The sequence below is a fragment of the Aulonocara stuartgranti genome, assembly GCF_965226115.1.
Source record: "Aulonocara stuartgranti genome assembly, chromosome: 9".
In the NCBI taxonomy this organism is placed as follows: Eukaryota; Metazoa; Chordata; class Actinopteri; order Cichliformes; family Cichlidae; genus Aulonocara; species Aulonocara stuartgranti.
In genome coordinates this window covers 4,022,931-4,044,367 of record NC_138960.1, presented here as the reverse complement: position 1 = coordinate 4,044,367, position 21,437 = coordinate 4,022,931, and the positions used below count along the sequence as shown (strand labels likewise).

General features: G+C 39.7%; 1 protein-coding gene across 1 annotated transcript; it reads right to left on the bottom strand.

The window, feature by feature from the left end:
* Window positions 1–2,340: 2,340 nt before the first annotated feature.
* LOC309714049 (E3 SUMO-protein ligase ZBED1-like) lies at window positions 2,341–4,947 on the bottom strand. The gene is made up of 3 exons (XM_082546116.1): window positions 3,598–4,947; window positions 3,169–3,421; window positions 2,341–2,977 (listed from the first exon to the last, which is right to left on the bottom strand). The coding sequence occupies exons 1-3, from the start codon at window positions 4,713–4,715 to the stop codon at window positions 2,561–2,563; spliced, it is 1,788 nt and encodes a 595-aa protein (XP_082402242.1). The 5' UTR covers window positions 4,716–4,947; the 3' UTR covers window positions 2,341–2,560.
* Window positions 4,948–21,437: the final 16,490 nt, after the last annotated feature.

Below are 21,437 nucleotides of genomic sequence, written 5' to 3'. Positions count from 1 at the left end.
TGTTGTATGGAATAATGAGAATTGTATGGAATAAAGAGATTGTTGATTGAGCATTTATACACCGAGTGTTGTTCTTCCTTCAGCCCAGAGATCAAAAAATTGGGATATTTAACAGTATGTTTCATGACAAACACACAGCTCTTGCCTGTCAGCTCTGGCACTGTTACACAATACATATATTAATGTGAATGATGAAAAAATAATACAATAACATAAAAATAAATTGTCAACCAAGGGGAACCTATAGAGAGTTTATAGAGCTCGTCTTGGCAAAGCAAATGTGCTGGGACACAACAGGACATTCAGATCATGATTCTGCTTGCTGAAGCTGCCAGGCAGGAAAGGTTACAAATAATTAAAGAATTAAGCACTTTTTAAACAGAAACTCCTTTTCACAACATCTGTAACATTTTTCAAGGGAAGAAAACACAAGTTGTAGAAATTCTTCTTTACCTAGCTTTTTCACTATGTTTTTACAGCACTTGCATTTACTTGCATATGTTAACTCTCCACCTGTTTTAGGTCCTGGTTAGAGTAGCCTTAAGCTGAAGAACAGAACTTGGACTACTACTGCCGTCCAAGATGACAGAGGTGGTGTCCGTCTAATGATGTGACAAGACTGCCACGATAGCAATTTGGCTAGTGAGCCTGCCAGTAGGGAAAACATAAGAAGGACAGTTGGCTAATAAACTGGCAGTATTTGTTAAAATCCTAAAATATGGAAACTCTGAGTCACGAATACCATATCTACACTGTTAAAAAAAACATCTTATAAAAACGGTAATATTCCAGCAGCTGGGGCGCCAAAATACTACCGTAAAATAACAGAAAATAACTTTCTCAGGAAAATACAGTTATTTTCAGTAATGAAAATAGAGTTTGTTGCGCTAATTTTACATGGGATTCTGCCTTTCTGCGTTTAGACATTAAATTAGGAACATTTTAATGTGATCAAACAATAAAATTACCTATAAACAAGGTCAATGACATCCAATGGCATGTCACATTGTTTTCATGGCCACACCCTCACCCCAGGTGCAGAGGCCTATTTCTGTTCAGGAATGTTGGGAATACTTTGAGATTTATATTAATTGCAATTCCTACCTCTACATTTATTTTTTAAAATATATAATTAGCACAGCGTGGCCGTGCAATGTTTTTTTTTTTTTTTTTGTTATTCCTATTAATTATATTTTCACTGAATTATTGAATCAGACCTGGATGACATGAAATTTTCAGCAAAATTATAATTCAAATACTCCTTTAACTATTGATTATTCTCATTAATTTTTGATTATTTTATATATTTTTCCATAGTATTACATTTGAATTTAACAGATCATTCTCTCACATAACAGACAAATATTTGTGAAATTATGATACATTTCTGAATGTATTTTTACAATCTAAATACGCATATGTACAAAAACATATATTTAAAAACAAGTAAATTGTGTTTTACTATATTTACAGTGATGTTATGTTGTTTTACCTTTGACATGTAAAATCACAGTCTATTTATGTAAATTTAATGATATTCTAGAAAGACAGTACAAAACTGTAAGATACTTTGACATTACTATTTTTTGGAACAGTGTATGAAAACAATCCAGCTGACAATGACTTGGTAACACACTACTTGTTTAAAAGCACTTATCTTGCATTTTTCTCAAAGTTCAATGCACACATTTTCTCCACACATACACATTGTGAAATACCATCTCCTTGTGTCCCATCTGAAGGTATGTTGGTTTGTCAGATGTATTCAAAGAGGGTGAAGGCTGTTTGATAATGGTGTGCCTGAGAACAGTGTGAAACAAATGAAATGAAAACAGTGAAAGGCACACAGTTCATTTCCCTGTGTTTATTCACAGTAGGCCAAGTTATACATTCAACATATTGAGACACCTGCTGAGTCAGTGCTGGAGGGTGGGGGTCATAAATTATGGAGTGAGACCTTGAAATACACTGTTATGCATTTGCAACACAACACCTAATGGCAGAATATGAAACAGGGGGCGTGCATACTGATGATGCAAATAATACTGCAAGTCAGTGACATGTACAATAAGTAGTGCTGTCAAGAGATTAAAAAAAAATAGAGATTAATTAATTATGATTTTTAATTAATTGATCTAATTAATCTCTTTTTTAATCTCACCTAAAAATAGCTGAGGAAAGCCCTCAACTTATTGTGGCAGACCAAAAGACTGATATAACAAAGAAAGTGACTTTATAAAGTCATTTATTGTTTAACAAACGTTAAACAGATGCAACCATTTACATACTGTTGTATTCTTTTGTAAAATAAGTGGAAAAATAAATACAAATACAATCAAATAAATTAAGTGCTGCAAGTTAGCACATCAGAGTTGCTCTTTTCTGAGCAATACAGCACTGAAATTCCTCTGCTTCAGATAATGAAAAATAAAACTGACATTGCAGTGCTGCAAGTTAGCACATCAAAGTATTCTTCCATCACAAAAAAAAGTGCTGAACATCAAGCAATCTATTCTAGTAGGCTACAAATGACACAGCAGCTATGCTGACCACATGTGTCTCATTTCTTCTTCCTCAGCCAGTTGCTAAGACACACCAGCCTGGTAACATTTTCTGGAAGCAAGGCTGCCCTTTTCTTTTGCACTATGTGGCCTGCAAGGCTAAAGAGTCTCTCACAGGGTACAGAGGTAGCTGGGGAGGCCAGGTACTTTTGTGCTAGGACTGACAGCTTTTCATAGACTCCTGAGTGAGCATACCACCACTGCAGGGGACAGTCATCAATACTGATGCTGGGTTCTGCTCTGTAGCGCTGCAGCTCTCCAGACTCAATTCCATCTTCTGAGTCAGAGTCAGACCCCAGAAGGAGTTCGCTCCTCCTCTTCTTCTGAGCTGGTCCATCATCCTCTGTGGAGGGCTGGAGACTATCTGCTCTTCTGGGCTCTGCTGCCTGGAGCATATTCTCCAGAATGGTCCACACCTGAATGAATGAATGAATGAATGAATGAATGAATGAATGAATGAATGAATGAATGATTGTGATTAAAACTAAGTGCTTTTTTATTTTATTTTATTTAATCTTGTAAAGAACTTTGTGTTCCATATAATAAATAAAAGTTTGATTTGATAATGAATTGGACTCATTAGTCCAGCTTAACCTTATTGTCCTACCTGTTCCCTCTTTTCTCTTGGAAGACATTTCAAATCCTTAAACCGTGGATCCAATGCTGTGGCCACCTCGAACCATATCTCGTTGCCATTAGCTCGTCGTGCTGCCAGATCCTTCTGGAAGGCATTCTTGAACTTCACCACGTAGGCAGGATCATCATCAGTAATGTCCATGACACGGTACAGATGGCGAAAAGCAGGCAGCACTACAGAGCAAGAGACGTAGGCCTCACCACCCAGCAGCTCTGTCACATACCTGCAGAGGTGGAGAGGTTTGCTAAATAAACCTAGCTGGATTCATTTAAATCAAAGTGTAACTGATTTCCAATTTAATTGTCCTTAAAAGTTCCTTGTTATGTTCATTAATTTTGATTTTACACATGTAACAGTAGTTTATATAATTAAAATGGGAAGGTGTTTATTTGAACTTACTTGCATGGTTCAAGCAGGAGCTCCAGCCTCTGCAGTTTCGCCCACTCAGCTTCGGTTGGCAAGACCAACCTGTGGTTCTGTTGGTCCAACGTAGCCTGGACAGCCTCTCGGTTACATAGGAGGCGTGAGACCATTGCGAGAGTCGAGTTCCACCTGGTGGGTACATCCTGTATAAGTTGATCGCTCTTCTTTCCGAGTGCTACTTGTTGTTGGTTAAGTTCTGTGGTACTCGCAGGGCTTTGTTTAAAATGACCAACAATCTTGCGGCACTTTGCCAGTACACCGACAAAACCACTGCTATCGAGACATACCGTGATGGTCCTCTGGAGAATGTGAGCATTGCAGGCGATGTGCTCATATGGAAGTGCTCTCATAGCAGCCAGCATGTTTGCTGCGCTGTCTGTGCCAATGGTGGATATCTTGTTTTCAATACCCCAGTCATTTGCTACCTTGAGGAACTGTTCGGCGCATTTATCAGCAAAGTGCCTGGTTTCTGTTCTCATGACGGTCAGTGCAAATGAGTTGAGGTTCCACTCACTATCAATAAAGTGTCCAGTCACCCCAAAATAGCTGTGGTTGCCAGCTGAGGTCCAGTGATCTCCGGTTATAGCAACACAGTTGGGAGAATCCTCCGCCAAAATCTCAAGTTTGTTTTTCTTTTCGCCGTCGTACATTTTGCTGATTTTGGTCGTTACTGTAGTCCTGCACGGCGGCTTGTATGACGGGTCATTGGACGCAATTTGCAACACCTCTGTCAATCCTTCGTCCTCTACTATATTTATCGGCCTACAGTTCATCGCTATCCACTTGGCAATAACATTAGTCAGCCTGTCGGTCGCAGACTTGCTCATACGAGGGGTATTCTCTAGTTTTGTTTGGCGAAAAGCTTTGCTCTGGCTTGCTATATTGCTAACGTCTTCACTGCTAGCTGTTGCTGCACTCGCGGCTGGGTGCTTTGCGTTGAGGTGATAGGCCAAACTTGAGCTGCTTCGGTGGTAAGCAAACTCCTTCTTACACTCTAGGCAGACCACTTTACCTTTGTCAATGGTGCCGTCGGGGCGTTTATGAAATACAAATTTCCCGTTCATTGGGCCAACAACTCTCAGATGCGCCTCCATATCCACACTGTAAGCTAATCACCACTTCTCACCTTGACCTCACGACGTGACTCCACCCCCAACAAGTCAAGCACAAGGAGCCCAGCACATAAAAACGGATTTTATAACATAGCAACTCTCATACAAAATCAATGACGTCAAGAGATTAAAAATTAGATTAACGAGATTAAAAAACATAACGCGCTAAATAGCATTGTAATTAATTAATCGCAATTAACGCGATAATTTGACACCCCTAACAATAAGCTGATGACGATGATTTACTTTCTTGATATACCATGACTCTAAAGTGCCAAAGTGCAAGAATAACTTTTTCAAAAAAGAATGTGCTTATTTCCTGGCATGCAAACAAGATGACTATGAGAGCACCTGTTTCATTTGCTTCAGTCAAATGCATCCCTTCTATAAGATATCATGCAACCGGAACAAAGAGCACCCTACTTTGGGGACATTTCGAATTTTCTGTCAATTTGTCATTTCCCTTCAAAAGTGCATAGTTTAAAAACATGCTGTCATACTACACAAAATGACTTAAAGGGAACCCTTTATGCAAAGTTCCAGCTGCTTATTTTTGTTGTAAAAGTCCTAAACTCTCAGCCACAGGATGCCTTTATGACATGTGTGTTTTTTGCCGCCTGGCTGATTTGTTTCTTTGTAACTAATTTTTCACTTTGCTGTCTTTTGCTGGTTAGGCTTGGGTACTAAAAGCCTCCTGTTGCATTAGGAAAAGATCATAGCATAGTTTAAAATATTGGCCCTCACAACTGTAGCCGTACATGTTTTATTTTGATAAGTTGCCTCATTACGTATCCTGATGTATCACATACTGATGAGACACACCAGTTGCTTTGCGTGTAACTGAGACTCACCAGCATTTATACCAGGAATGACAGCAGCGTGGGTACACGCATATAAGCGTGGCAAGAGCTGGCATGTTTGAAAAATGTAACCAATCTGTTCCAAACCTGCAGTCTTTGGTCAGCGCCTTCTGAAAGAACTCTACGAGAAAATGACCACTGACTTCTTGCTTACTTCTGTTGAGTTTATGGTCACAATGGCTAGCTTGGTAAATGTCTTATTTAATACAAAGTTATATTAATTTTTTGAATTATGATCCCCAATGAGTTCCAGGGGTCATAAAGGGATAAAGCATTAAAGGGTTTCGTTTAGGATACTCCTACGTTGTGACTGACAGTTTGAACTGTACCTATTTGCATAATCTGAACACTAACATCTGATGTATTAGTGTATAAACTTAAACACATTGTTATCTATATTCTGCATGCATTGTAATGTCAAATTGGGTTTGGATTTCAGTATGCAAAGTGGTAAGGCAGGCTGGCAGGCTTGAGAGCAAAAATTGTTTCTCTCAGGTCAAGGAGAGCAACCATATAAATGGACATTATATGTGAATGCTCCCGGCTATAAAAGTTTGTTAATTGGTTCACTTTCTCTTATCTTCTCAGCGTGTAGTCACTACAACCTGTTCTTTTTTACATTTGGTACCATTCTAAATTCCCATTTTCCCCTCACCTTTCTCACATGTCCAATCTATCGCTACTGCTTCAGTCACTGACTTTGCTAATTTCCCCAATCTATTGTTTTACTGTGTTTTGTTTAGTTTAGATAACAAATTTCTGCTGTATCGCTTGCACAGCCTCCCTTTTGTCTCGCTTAATGAACTGCTCTGTGTGTTTGCTTTAATTCTGACGGCAAATATGCATTTCTGTGTGTCGAAGAGGCTCATTATAACTGAGCATGCTGACAGACACAATTTTCCTCCTTGCCAGACAATGATAATACTGTGTCTTACAGACATTGCCAAAACCTAGTTTTTATCTCTGCCAAATTAAATTCAAATTCAAATTCAAATTTTATTTGTCACGTACACAGTCATACACAGTACGATATGTAGTGAAATGCTTGGACAACTGCTCGTGACCTAAAGAGAACAAAAAAGGAAAAGGCTATGAATAAGATAGGAAATAAATATGAAAAATTAAAAAGGGTAAATTTAACTAGGAAGGAATAAAATATAAATTAAGGTTAAAAATGAAATAACTGTACAACACAAATTAGAATGAAGGGTAAATTTAACTGGGAAGAATAAGATAAAGATAAATATATAAATTAAAGTTGAAAATAAAATAACTGTACAACAAAATACACAATACACAATATAGAACTATATAAGAATGTATGAAGAAATCTAAATATAAATAAATATATACACAATAACAGCAGCTGTACAAGTATTAACCGGAAATGAAGAATATAGTGACCAGTGTTGTGCAAAACCAAAGTCCAGAAAGTCCAGTGTGTGTGTAAGAACCATATGTGTGGGTCAGTACTGTGTGGTGGTGTGATTGAGAGACCGTATCGCCTGCGGGAAGAAGCTCCTCCTCAGTCTCTCTGTGTTGGTCAAAGGGAGGCTTCTAGTGAGTTTTGTTTTCTTTTTTTCTCTCTGTACGTCACAGAAAAGTCAACATATATATATAACTCACTTGGGTGAAAAGCATAGAAAGGTCAGTGCCATGGTGAAGTAATGACTTTCCCTTTATTTAAACTGCCAGCATATAATGATTAAGGATTTCTGATAGGTTTCCATTGCTTTTCAGGCAGTCAGTCAATCACTCAGTCAATCAATTAATCAGTATCGCTGCAGGCATACACACGAGTATCTGTGCCAAGTGGGACTGAATATGGAAGTTTCAAGGTCAAAAACGGTTACGCCTCCTAGGGTGATTGAAAACGACCAAGCTAAGATCCTGTGGGACTTTCAGTTACAGATGGACAAACTCGTGATGAGTAACCAACTGGACATAGTAGTGGTGGACACACAGAGGAAGACAGCCATAGAGACAGATGTTGCTATACCAAGTGATAGCAACAACAGAATGAGGGATCTTGAGAAGCTTGAGAAATACCAAGGACTGAAAGAGGAATGAGAGAAGATAATGAGAGTAAGGCAAAAGTTGTCCCCATGGTAATCTGAGTACTTGGCGCAATGACCCCACACTTCATGAGTTGCTCCAGCAGATCCCAGCAACGACATCTGAGATATCTGTCTGGAAGAGTGCAATCTAGGAACAGCAACGCAAGACCCTCAAGCTCCTGAGCTTGAAGGATATAAGGATACCATATATCCTTGTATATAGCAATAATTTTGCTGTCCCTAGGATTGCACTTTTCTAGACAGAGCTCTCATTCCTGGGAACTGGAATGATTCCTACTGGAGCTTCTCACCCAGTTTTATGCTATCACATGTTATAGTTATATCTGTCACTACCACCTTCTTCCTCTGCTTGTCCACCACTACTATGTCTGGTTGGTTTGTCCAGTTTGTCCATCTGTATCCCACAGAAGCTCAGCATGGTCATTCTTAACCACTGTAGGGTGCGTATCCAATTTTGATCTATGTGCAGGATTGTCTCTGGGCTCTTGCCAAATGCAGGCTCTGCAAAGTGGTAGGCCCCAGCCTCTATTGATCTGCTCAGAGTAGACCCCAGCTTCTATTGTGCTGTAAAGATTACCCATCTCTGGTTGGTAGTCTTTTTTCAATATCAGCCATTTCTATCCCGTCTTCTATTTGGCTGCTGTGCAGAGGCCTATCCTTCTATGATTGTTCCTCTTCTTGCTCCTCTTCTTTTTTGTGTTACTGCTGCCTGGGGTATTCACTAAGCACATGATCAGTTATGATCTTCTTTCTGATGCACTCATGGATCTTTGTTGTTTAATGGTGATGGATAGTGGTGTTGATACTCACTAGTTGCCAGCTTCTCTCCTCTTCTTAGCGTATAGTCTCAAGGTGCTGGTAGCTGGGATAGGCTCCAGCTCCCCTGCAACCCTCATAAGGAGAAGCAGAAAACAATGGCTGGATGGGATCCATGTGTGAAACACTGAGTCATAGAATTTTTTTAAGTCAATTCAATTCCTATCAGGGCCTCACTCATGTATTGAACCATGTGCCTGTTTATCTTATCTGCTATGATGCCTGACAGGAGCTTCCATGAGGTGCTAAGGCAGGTTATTGGTAGAATGATATCAATTGCTTCAGGGGACCGTTGGGGATCAGGACCATCCAGCCTTTATTTAGCCATTATAGGTGCGTCTTATCCATTAGCAGATGAGTACAGTTAGCTTCTTTGGAGAGCTGGTGTGAATCATCTCATTGGTTCAAATCCCAACTTGGGCATGTATCTAACAAAGGTTACCAGGGTAGGCCTTAAATGCTACTTACATAGCTTACATCAGAATATGATAAAAAAAATAATAATACATATATATATAGCTAAAGCCATACCAGATTGGATGTTACCTGGATTACCAAGTTCCACATCAGTACATACAGGACCTACATATGAGAAGTGGTTACTGGAACAAAGAGGCATAAATGGACAAAAGATGAGAATTTGTAACCCCAGAGAATAGCGTTACATGAAGAGGATGTGGGGCCTATGCCTATGGACATGTCTTCTGAAAGAAAAATAACACTGATTCCAAAGGAAGGGAAAACACTGCAGGCTGGATGAAAAAAGAGTAAGGCAAAGCCGAAGAGAAAGAAAGCCAAATGCAGAAAGAGGAGGAAGGCATACAAGGAAACGTCGGTGAAAAAATCTACCAAAAGAAGAGGCTGCAGTAACTGCTACAGCGAAGAGGAAAACATATTTGAGAGAGGTGGGAATCAGAGATGTGATGAATAAAGAAGTGTACTGTAGCATAATAGAATCACAACCTTGGCAAGAACCTTTATCTTGTATCGAAATTCATGAACACCAGGAGGGAGCCTGTGAAATTATCACAGCGGCAGATAATTTACAGGATTTCTCCACTGATTTGACAAGAAGTGAGGCTCATGTAATCAACACAGGCTTCAAAAGTTTAATTTTACACAAAAAATATCAAGTTCTGCTCTCTTGTCAGACAAAGAATCCATGGAAAAAACCCCACAAAGAGACAATAATCATCTTTTACTTTGCATGAGTTGTCTTGAGAGTACAGAAGAAAGGAGAAAGAAAATTTGTAAAAAAGCAGAGATAAATTCAAAGGCAGCAGCAGGTAGAGGTGTGGAGGAAAGAGGGATATAAATAAGGTGAAAAGAAAGTGAGAGAGGAGAACAGAGCGGATTGATTGTTGCCCTGCAGCTCAGGAAGCAATCATGAAGCAGCAGCGTTCATGACCTCCTGCAGAAGGCTTTATTACTCTGCTTTATCTGCTGTTGAGAGGAAGCTTCCATGCTGCTGCTGAAGCAGCTCTTGACTGCAGTCTGCTGACGTGCCTGATGATCATGAACAGGATAGTTCTGGACAATTAAATGTCACCTTACCTTCTTACCATTCCCTAGTTCACCAACGACCTGTCTAGGGTTAGATTGTGTTTCAGAAACCGTTTTTCCGTTAGGAGCTTTTCCAGGAGTGGATACATACCGCACCGCTAACACTAACCCAAATCCTGATATGCTCACTTCACTCCTGCATTATAGCCACCACAACGTTTTTTAAAGGCTAACAGATTCAAACTCGCTCTGTTAAATAGGCAGACACAAAAACAGATACAAATTTATGTCATCCAGCAAAACACTGTCAAAACTCTTTTTGCCTCCTATTAATGTAAGAAAGCCTTACAAGAACACAGCCTTGAACATATGCCTTAGTTTACACTGCATGCATACAATACTTTATTTGACATTAGAAAATATTTTCTTTATAAAAAAGATTTAATTTTTAGATTCAATTTTCTTTATACAGCGCCAAATCACAACAATAGTCACTTCAAGGCGCTTTATATTGTATGGTAGACCCTACAATAATACAGACAGAGAAAAACCCAACAATCATATGACCCCTATGAGCAAGCACTTTGGCGACAGTGGGAAGGAAAAACTCCCTTTTAACAGGAAGAAACCTCCAGCAGAACCAGGCTCAGGGAGGGGCGGGGCCATCTGGGGTTGGGGAGTTACTCATGCCAACAACCTAAACTGGAGCTTAATGTAGGTGCTCCATCACAACTATGCCCCTGATCACAATGTAAAACACACGAGTTATTTAGCAGCATTAATACAGCTGTAAACACCATTTATTTAAATCCATCTGCACCAGTCTCTTAACCACACTAACGCACACTTTAACTTTGTATCTGCTTCCTGGAAAGTTAATCAGTGTTTTTGGGGTGTTTGTTGACCACTCAAGTTTAGGCATACACACACTTTGTTAAAAACCAATTCTTACCTCCTAAGACCTAATTTAGTCTACAGTGGGGAATTTTTGCAGCACCTACAGTGTAACCTGGCATTTGTTTTTTTCCACTTCTTTGTGCATTCCCTCCTGGATAATTTCATTCTATGGATACTTTTCATTTGGGAGTCCTTGTATTGACACTGTAACGTGACACTTATTCTCTCACTGATGAATTGAAAAAACTGCAGCCAAAAAGTAGTAGGAGAGAGAATCAAACGAACCAATCACTGTGTGTACTGGAACATGTAGTTACATTTCTAGGGAAGTGCAGGTTACACCGTTGTGTCTCAGAGGGGTTTGTGCTCACGACTTAGCTTCGGGATAGATTTCTCACAGAAGCGTAAATGTCCAGTAACAATGGTGGCAACATTTAGATACTTCTGCTTTTGTTATAAAAACACAGCAGTGAAAACTCACGTGGCCGCAGTAGGTTGTTTTCATTAAACAAAATGTTTTGGGTCATCAAAAATCTTCTTGTGATACAGTTTTTATTTTTATTTTAGTCAAACAGTAATTTAAAATATTGTAGACAAAATATTGTCTGTGTACCTCATCATAATTTTTAAAAATCGCTGGAGACATTTGTTGTGTATGAAGGTGATGTTGGCTGTAATTTAAAATTAGAAATCCATTAACTATGGTCTATGTTTGACTTGATGAAAGCAGAGTATTTTGATTAATTTAACTTAAGGTAAAATTAACAAATACTTCAAAGGTTATATGCTTTGACCTCAAGCTCAACTCGTTAAGATATTCTGATGGGGCTCTGATGTCTGATGCTCTAAATTCTGCATAGCATATTTTGGAGGACATGCCATCCTGCCTCATTTCTGGCTTGGATCTAAGATATGAAAGCAGTTAAATGTAAAGATGAATATCAGCACAGATTGTTATTTTTCAACATCTTCCAGCCAAATATCAGAATCTGTTTCAACTTTAAAAAGTCTGTTATCAGTAAAAGCCTATTAGAACCTCACAGCTGGAGAGAGATTCTAATTGAGAGTCTCTTTACTTGCTCAGTCCTGGGGAGAAAAACACTCTTTGTTTTGAAGAGAGGTGACAGTAGGGGGAAGTAAGAGAAAGTGAGTAAAAGTGATGATTAATCAAAGCCAACATGTGTCCTTTGATGTCACAGTGTGGCGTTATAATCATTTTCAATGATCTGAAGCTAATGAATGACACTCCTGCACTTGTTTCAGAAGTGACAGTTAATAGCAGCTGAGTCTCTTGGCAGCAGTTAGAAAATAGTCCAGGACATTCCTTTCTCTCTCTTCCATGTCACACTATCTTTTTGTTTCCTTTTTGCTTCCCTCCTCTTTCATTTTGTCCCATTTTCCCTTCCCTCTTGCCTCTTTCTCTTTGGAACATGATAGGTTACTTTGACACTTCAAGGTGCCAACTTAAAAAGCTGCTACGGTTTATAATTTTATAATGAAAGTATATCAAATGACCAGTGTAAAAGACTTTGCTGATAGGAACAAGCTCACAGAGACTTACAAAACAACTCCTCTAGTCTGATAAAATGCTTTAGTATCACGCTTTTGATAAGACAGTCAAATATTCCTACACTTACTGTTTGGGACAAGATCAGTTAAATTAATTATCCATAGTAAAAGTCAACTGTTGATTTATTTTAGGTTGCATCATGTCAAACAAACAGCCAAGTGCCAACATTTGTTCTGAACTACAACAAAGCAGGCCAGCCCTCACATGAGCTGACCAAGCATCAGAATTGGGATACTGGAGGTGAACATCAATCACGTCAGGATCGATCCTCAGCTTGAGGCGTCACAACGGGACTTAACTAACCAATGGATGAAGTTGCAACGGCTGAGACTATGTAAACTGAAAAGCTGGAAAGTAAGACAGATGACAGTTGCACAGTTGTGCAGAACTGTGATATATGTTCTGTGGTACCAGTAGACTTACAAATGCAACACTGTTTAAACAAGCAGTAGACAAGTTAAACTTCCTTTGCAGCTGCTTTACTCTATTTATTTACTTGCAGCAACCTTAGCTCTGACATCCAGCAGCAACAACTTCTCAGAGAATTGTAATCGGACACTAAAATCACAATCATGGGGTCTCACATAAGGAAGATAGTGTGACCTATATGGTAAATGGTAAATGGTAAATGGCCTGTATTTATATAGCGCTTTACTAGTCCCTAAGGACCCCAAAGCGCTTTACATATACTATACTGTAAATATTTTCAGCTGTTGGGAAATTATCTATTGAAACACCCCCCATATATGTGCTTTGTATGTGGTTCTCCAAAGGTTGATTTTGTTCATCTGGACGTAGCGTTTTGTGGGAGAAACGTTTCGTCACTCATCCAGGTGACTTCTTCAGTCTCAGCTGACTGCAGCTCCCCCCCCCCCCCCCGCCCCGACACAAACAGAGTAACATAGTGTACGCTGTTAAGTGCCAGGAGGATTGCCAGGATTTATACATCGGGGAAACCAAACAGTCTCTGGCAAATGAGATGGAGTCTATTTACACCTACAGGCCAGTGGACACTCTTTCAAGGATGAGGATGTAACATCCTGGACAGGGAGGAACGCTGGTTTGAGGGCGGAGTCAAGGAGGCCATTTACGTGAAAAGGGAAAGACCATCTCTGAATGGAGGAGGGGGCCTAAGGGTACATCTGTCACCATCTTACAATGCTGTGATTGCAGCCATTCCCAAACTCTCTGTGAATGGTACTCATGGCCATTGATCAGTGGGCTTTGATCAGTGGTTGTTGATCAATGGTCATGAGAATTTGTATAATTATGATTAAGGAACTGACCTCCCAGCCCATTGTTCCTCATTATGCAAATGTACTGTTTATAAGATTTGGGGAAACCTGCAGTCAGCTGAGACTGAAGAAGTTACTTGGATGAGTGACGAAACGTTTCTCCCACAAAACGCTACGTCCAGATGAACAGAATCAACTTTTGGAGATTTATTTTCCTGGATGATTGAGAATGCATCAAGACGTTTGTATGTGGTTGAAATTAAAAACATTTATTGGTAAGCTTAACAATCAGGAAAAAGTAGCCACAACACTGTTATGTCTTAATTTTACACAAAGAAATGGTCAGAAATATCAAAAAGAGTAAAAAAAACACGAGGGTCAATGAGCAGTATCGATATCCATCAATCGATAAATCCAATGATACCAATGGTAACCTGCAAGGAAAGGCTACTACTCACACTTGACAAATTGACATTGTGGGTAATATTGTTCACAGCTCAGTGCCACATGAAATGAAAATAAGTTTTGGTTATCATAGACCCTGATTAATAGACTATACACATAGAGAATATGTGTATGGTCAATGTTAAGACTAGCTTATGCAGAGTCTTCATGTTTGTAGATGAACCAATTAGTCTGTTTTTTTCTCCCATATTAAAATTTAATTCATCCTGAGGAACAAGAGTAAAACCACACTTCTTAAATAATAACTTGGTGGCATTAAAAAATATTAATCCTATGCATTTTATAGTTTCCAACATAGTTTCTGTCAAGGATGATGACATTGCTATGTAATTGCTGGCTGCCAACTGTGTGGTTTCTTACCTCTAAAGTGTTAAGAAACTACAGCAGTCAGAAGATCTGTAAACAAGCCAAAAGAAGCAGAGCTATTTGATATTCTGAGGCATGTCTCCATAAGTATCAAGTCTCGAGAAAGCAGGTCTTAGGTCGAGCACTAATCCTCAATGGAAGTCCAGGGGAGGTTAGAAGAGTTCACCGAAGAGTCCACTTTGCACAGCACTTGGACACTCTTGGCGTTATTAATATTTTTTTTATTTACAAACCCATAATCTCACATTATTCTGGCCTTGATAGAATCCGGGCCAGAATCATTTGTTTGTCTGTGCTGAGCCCTGGCTGTAAAAAGCTCCACCCACCCACATACTGCACAAACTTGTTTTGAGAGGGGCAGCCAATCAGATGAGCATTCACTTAATTAGAAGGGAGATAAAACAGCTTGTAAAAGTTATAATGAACCAAGAATTATGCATGGATAAGAAAAATATGAAGTTGAAAGTTAATAGGGAGCCTATAACTGACGATTCTGGAGATCCCTTTGAAAATGTATTTCTGGGGGTGTTATCCTCTAATTAAATTTTTAAAAAAGGGAATTACTGATATCCATATTTGGTGATTCCACTTCCATTGTACTTAAATTCACTGCCAGTGTAATATACAGCATGTCCTAGATGTATAGAAAATTAGAAGCTTATCTGCTGAGTTTGTATATGGAGCTCTCGGCTGCTGCAATCTTGTTGTTCTTGTGTAGCAGGAGGGCTGTGATGAAAATATGATTTTTATTTTGAATATTTCTCAGGGGAGCTGGCTTGTCAGTTTGATCTAGAGGGAAATTGTGTCATTCATGAAACAAAATGTTTACTCTTGCCTTGTTTCAGCGCTGACATTTCCTGGCACCCACCATCTCCGCCTTCACTTTCATCCTCTCTTCATAACCCCTGCCTCATTGCCCAGACTGCGATGTACGGAGCTTCATTAAAGACTCTCCTTCGCTCCCAGATGTCTCTACAATGAGACATCGGCAGTAAAGAACCTATTTGTATCCATGCTAATGAGGCTGAGTGAGTCCATCCCTCCTGGTGAGCATGCAAGCACGCACTCATGAACACCCACAAGCCCCTGAACCCGCCCCCCCCTGTAGAGAGTCTATAGACCGAGGGAATATAATATTCTCTTTTTTCTCCATATCAGGCCTGTCGGAGGCTCTCCTCATTGGTATTTACTTTAGTGGAGGCTTTTCAAATTGAGAGCATTATCTGCTGGTGATGGAGCTATAATTACAGGGCCTCAGCACTCCCTCTAGAGAGAACCCTGCATCGTTTCATCATTACTACAAGACAAGAGACTGGCAATGTGCATGAACGAAAAAGCTAAAATACAACGAAAAAAAGCACCAATGGAAGGTTGGGCTGTATTAATGGTATATTCTTTTCAATTAAATGCATAGTTTAGAGCTGTGTAAAGTTAGAATGGATCCACAATTAAGTGCTATTAGAGAAAGGAGTAGTGCAGATTGGGTCTCAGCTTCAGTGCCAGATGTGGCCCAGTTTCTTTTTTTAAATCACTTATTCAGATGTTTTTTTTCTCTCTACAGCAATCAGTTCCTTTTAAAGGAAAGTTCTGCAAGCTGAAAACATTTTGGAATTTCTGGAATGGACCCACGGAAAACATGATGCGCATTCATACATTTTCAAAGAACACAGATAGACGATCCGAGGGAGCCCCAAGCACAACCAGATCAGAGCAGCACAGGCCTGTGGATAATTAGAGCAGTTTCAAAACCCACTCAACCTGAACAGACCCCGACAAAGAAGGAAAACAAACATGTCCTATCAGTTAATCGATCGAGCTGTTGTGTGAAAGAGCAGCAGCGTTTGCTGTACGAGTGCCAGCGCGATCTAAAATAACACATTTATATGCTTCAAAAAAAAAAAAAAAATCAAGTCCAATTTCCATAAAAGCTATTAGGAATAAAAGATAATGAGGTGGCTCATGATCGAGTCCCTTAGGATTTGTACCGATACAAAGGTTTGACATCAGCAGCAGAGACCCAATCCAACTCAGTTACACAGATTTGAATGAAGCAGAGATAAAAGTTACTGGTAAAAAACTGATCGTCCTCTGTCTTTATTTATTTATTTGTTTTAAACCAGCTAACATTCATGTACTGATTTTGGTGATTTTTTTTTTTAAATTAAAAATGACAACCTTGATTAGCAAGGTTGCATCGAGTGTATGGGTGAATTGTAGAGACTCGTATCTGCTAATTAGTGCAAAATAAAATGTGTAAATATGACTCATCAAAACTAAAAAGGCCTCTCGAGTAATATGCCAGTACTAAATCACTGCAGAGAAAGCCGTGTTAGTTCACTGCAGTAAAAAAAGGCAGAATCATGGTCAAAAAGTCAAGTTCAGAAGAGAATCAAACTGCCTAAAGTGATGCCTACTAGTTGCACCTGCCTGTGTCAAAGTATCCACACCTCTTAATAATATCTAACTTTTATCCTTAATGCACATAGATGATTGGTATGATGGGGTAAATTAGACAAGACCAACAACATTTTTCTAAACATTCATTTCAGCTAGAAAGTTTAACAGTCTAAAAGCTCGCCTCCAGTTGGTTATTAAAAGAACTGCTGTTTTTTCCTCAGTGGTTTCATTTCTCAGCCCTGAAGGCTGATCAGAACCACAGAAGGTTAATGTTTTGGTAATTTTACATGAACATACAGGGAGTGCAGAATTATTAGGCAAATGAGTATTTTGTCCACATCATCCTCTTCATGCATGTTGTCTTACCCCAAGCTGTATAGGCTCGAAAGCCTACTACCAATTAAGCATATTAGGTGATGTGCATCTCTGTAATGAGAAGGGGTGTGGTCTAATGACATCAACACCCTATATCAGGTGGGCATAATTATTAGGCAACGTCCTTTCCTTTGGCAAAATGGGTCAAAAGAAGGACTTGACAGGCTCAGAAAAGTCAAAAATAGTGAGATATCTTGCAGAGGGATGCAGCAGTCTCAAAATTGCAAAGCTTCTGAAGCGTGATCATCGAACAATCGAGCGTTTCATTCAAAATAGTCAACAGGGTCGCAAGAAGCGTGTGGAAAAACCAAGGCGCAAAATAACTGCCCATGAACTGAGAAAAGCCAAGCGTGCAGCTGCCAAGATGCCACTTGCCACCAGTTTGGCCATATTTCAGAGCTGCAACATCACTGGAGTGCCCAAAAGCACAAGGTGTGCAATACTCAGAGACATGGCCAAGGTAAGAAAGGCTGAAAGACAACCACCACTGAACAAGACACACAAGCTGAAACGTCAAGACTGGGCCAAGAAATATCTCAAGACTGATTTTTCTAAGGTTTTATGGACTGATGAAATGAGAGTGAGTCTTGATGGGCCAGATGGATGGGCCCGTGGCTGGATTGGTAAAGGGCAGAGAGCTCCAGTCCGACTCAGACGCCAGCAAGGTGGAGGTGGAGTACTGGTTTGGGCTGGTATCATCAAAGATGAGCTTGTGGGGCCTTTTCGGGTTGAGGATGGAGTCAAGCTCAACTCCCAGTCCTACTGCCATTTTCTGGAAGACACCTTCTTTAAGCAGTGGTACAGGAAGAAGTCTGCATCCTTCAAGAAAAACATGATTTTCATGCAGGACAATGCTCCATCACACGCGTCCAAGTACTCCACAGCGTGGCTGGCAAGAAAGGGTATAAAAGAAGAAAAACTAATGACATGGCCTCCTTGTTCACCTGATCTGAACCCCATTGAGAACCTGTGGTCCATCATCAAATGTGAGATTTACAAGGAGGGAAAACAGTACACCTCTCTGAACAGTGTCTGGGAGGCTGTGGTTGCTGCTGCACGCAATGTTGATGGTGAACAGATCAAAACACTGACAGAATCCATGGATGGCAGGCTTTTGAGTGTCCTTGCAAAGAAAGGTGGCTATATTGGTCGCTGATTTGTTTTTGTTTTGTTTTTGAATGTCAGAAATGTATATTTGTGAATGTGGAGATGTTATATTGGTTTCACTGGTAAAAATAAATAATTGAAATGGGTATATATTTGTTTTTTGTTAAGTTGCCTAATAATTATGCACAGTAATAGTCACCTGCACACACAGATATCCCCCTAAAATAGCTAAAACTAAAAACAAACTAGAAACTACTTCCACAAACATTCAGCTTTGATATTAACGAGTTTTTTGGGTTCATTGAGAACATGGTTGTTGTTCAATAATAACATTATTCCTCAAAAATACAACTTGCCTAATAATTCTGCACTCCCTGTATGAAGATAATTCCTTATTTTACATGACGACAAGATATATAAATAAAAAGAAAACTCAGGAACAGAAATAAACTGAACAACACAAAAGTCCACACGATGAGTTTCACTCCCGATCAATCAGTACAAAAAGTACAACATCTGCATCAAACAACTACCACAATTGACTTTCCAATAGACACATGGTTGTTAAAAATGAGTTTCAAAAAGGTTCCAAACCTTAATAAAAGGAGTGCATGTTCCTTTAAATACTAAAGTACAACCCAGGGACATTTGTTAAGTTATTTCATTTTAAAAGAAGTATTGTATTCATAAATATACACTGATTAGTGTGTAATTATGTCTTCAAAAAAGTTGATGTGTCCTTATAAACATAGTATCATCTCATCTTAGCCTCAACTCCTGAACTGAAGTCTAACACTAACTCATGAAAACATTCATAAACATGCTGATTTATTCCCAATATATTAAAATTACTTATTGTCAGCAGATTAAGACATGCTCTCCTTCCATCTCCAAACAGCCAACAACGAGCAGGCTAAACAACAGCAACAGGCTATAAGCTAACATTATGCCAGCTAATGTTAGCTTCAAGTGACGTGTCCTAAAACTGTCCACAAGTTCACTCTGATAAACATTTTTATTATACTCTCACATCACATGAGAGGCAACTGTCCGAGTCTAACAGCATTAGATCTTCTTTTTGCAAACGTTGGCTAACAACAGCTAATACTAACAAAAAGTGCAGTGCTTACCCAATGATTGTAGAAAACATGGATGACGCAACAGCACCTCCTCACATTGTTCAAAAATTAAGCCAAAATATCCCGCTTGTGGAGGCTGCCATCTTGTATTTTTGGAGCCAGAGTCTGCGCAGTAGTGTCTTGAGGTGGAGCGACTGTGCACGCTCCCGCCCACACACCCGCTGGATGTGACAGCAAACACGCCCCCTACACCTTTTACGTAGCCTGGCTGCTCCAGTTTATTTGCTGATGGGTTTACTGCGACTGACGACTCATTCAATCAAGGTAAATACAACCACGTCACTGTTATAAAAAAGACACACAGCTTATCATCTTACAAGCTCTAAGTTCTACAACATCTAAAATCACCCTGTTGTTAATTCGTTTGCTAGATTAGCTGCTAGCATACGCAACGTGTTGGAGGCTTGTTGCCACCTAGTTAGCGATGCTACACAGCTGTTATTCTCATAGTCTGTATTATTGAATGATTCAGCGCTCCTTAGGTCTTGTTATCCATTTTTAGACAGCGATAAGATCAGCTGCACACTCCACAGAGGCCCAGAGTTACTGTTAATATCAGAAATGTAATGCTGTCCTTAGAGATTTTAACATTTAAGACTGTGAGTGTAATGGATCTGAAACTGTTTAAATCTTCAGAGCCATCTACATCCTGTTAACATGGAAACTTTAAAAACAGCAGCAGAAGGTTTCAGTAGTGTAGTCTAATTTGTTCTTTTCATTTAATAATAGAGTCTACCCACATAGCAAAATTGGTATGGCCCAGATCCGACCCACACAATGTGCTTACACATGGCCCACATACCGCAAAGAACGACGGCCCTTTGGTGACCCCGATCTGGTTTGTCAGATGTGGCCCACACATGGGCCAGCACAAGGCCAGTTGCAGACACACTGGTGGTCCTGTGCTGGCCCATGTGTGGATTACCTCTGGCAAACCATATCTGGGCCACCAGAGGGCTGTCATTCTTTGCGGTATTTGGGCCACCTGTAAGTGGTGTGCAGCCAGTTGTAGACACACTGCTGGCCCTGTGCTGGCCCAGAACAATTTCAGCTGTGGCCCCAGATGTCAGCTTAATGTGTACCTTAATCAAGCCATGTAATAACAACATGTGCCAGAACATGCAAAAGTAACAACATGAGGAAACTCTGTTCAGCTTGATGCCGGACCCAGGGAAGACCTGTTTTCTATGGGCCTGGGCCACATACACCAAACTATAATCGGGCCAGATATAGCATGCAATCACATAGACAGTGCCCTCTATGCCAGGCCTGGCCCATATCTGGACAACATACGTCTTATCATGCCAGAAGTCAGCCAGCAGTGCCGGCTAGTGATGGTAAATTTGATTCTTTTTACTGAATCGAGTTTTAATGAGTCACTCACCAAAGTGAATCGGATTTTTGAGTCATTTGATTCACCAGGGAGTGCAAAAAATTTACATTTTCACTCAAACTTAATTTGTTTCTTTTCATGTAAATCCCCCTGCTAAGATGAATGATTCTAAAAAAAACAACAACTATTTTATAGCGCAAAAAAGAGCAAAAACATTTCTAAAATTAAGCAATTTCCTATCAAAATTGCTTAATAAACATTTATTTTGTTTATTTTTATTTTATTAGTATTTTCCTTAAATGTGTTAAATATATATTTTCTCATCTAAATGTCCACTGAGCTGTGAGCCAGGGGGCGGTAATGTGCCTTAACATTGGTTGCCAACCAAGAAGAAGAAGAAGCTGTGATCCAGGAGGGAGGGGGTGAGCGAGTGAGTGATTCGTTCGTTCACTCTATGATTCAGCACAGGAGGGAGGGGGTGAGCGACTCAGGGTTTTTTCTTCCAGTTCAGAGCAGAAATGCTTTTGTTAAGAAACTGGCTGTTGTTCCCCCCCCCCACAATT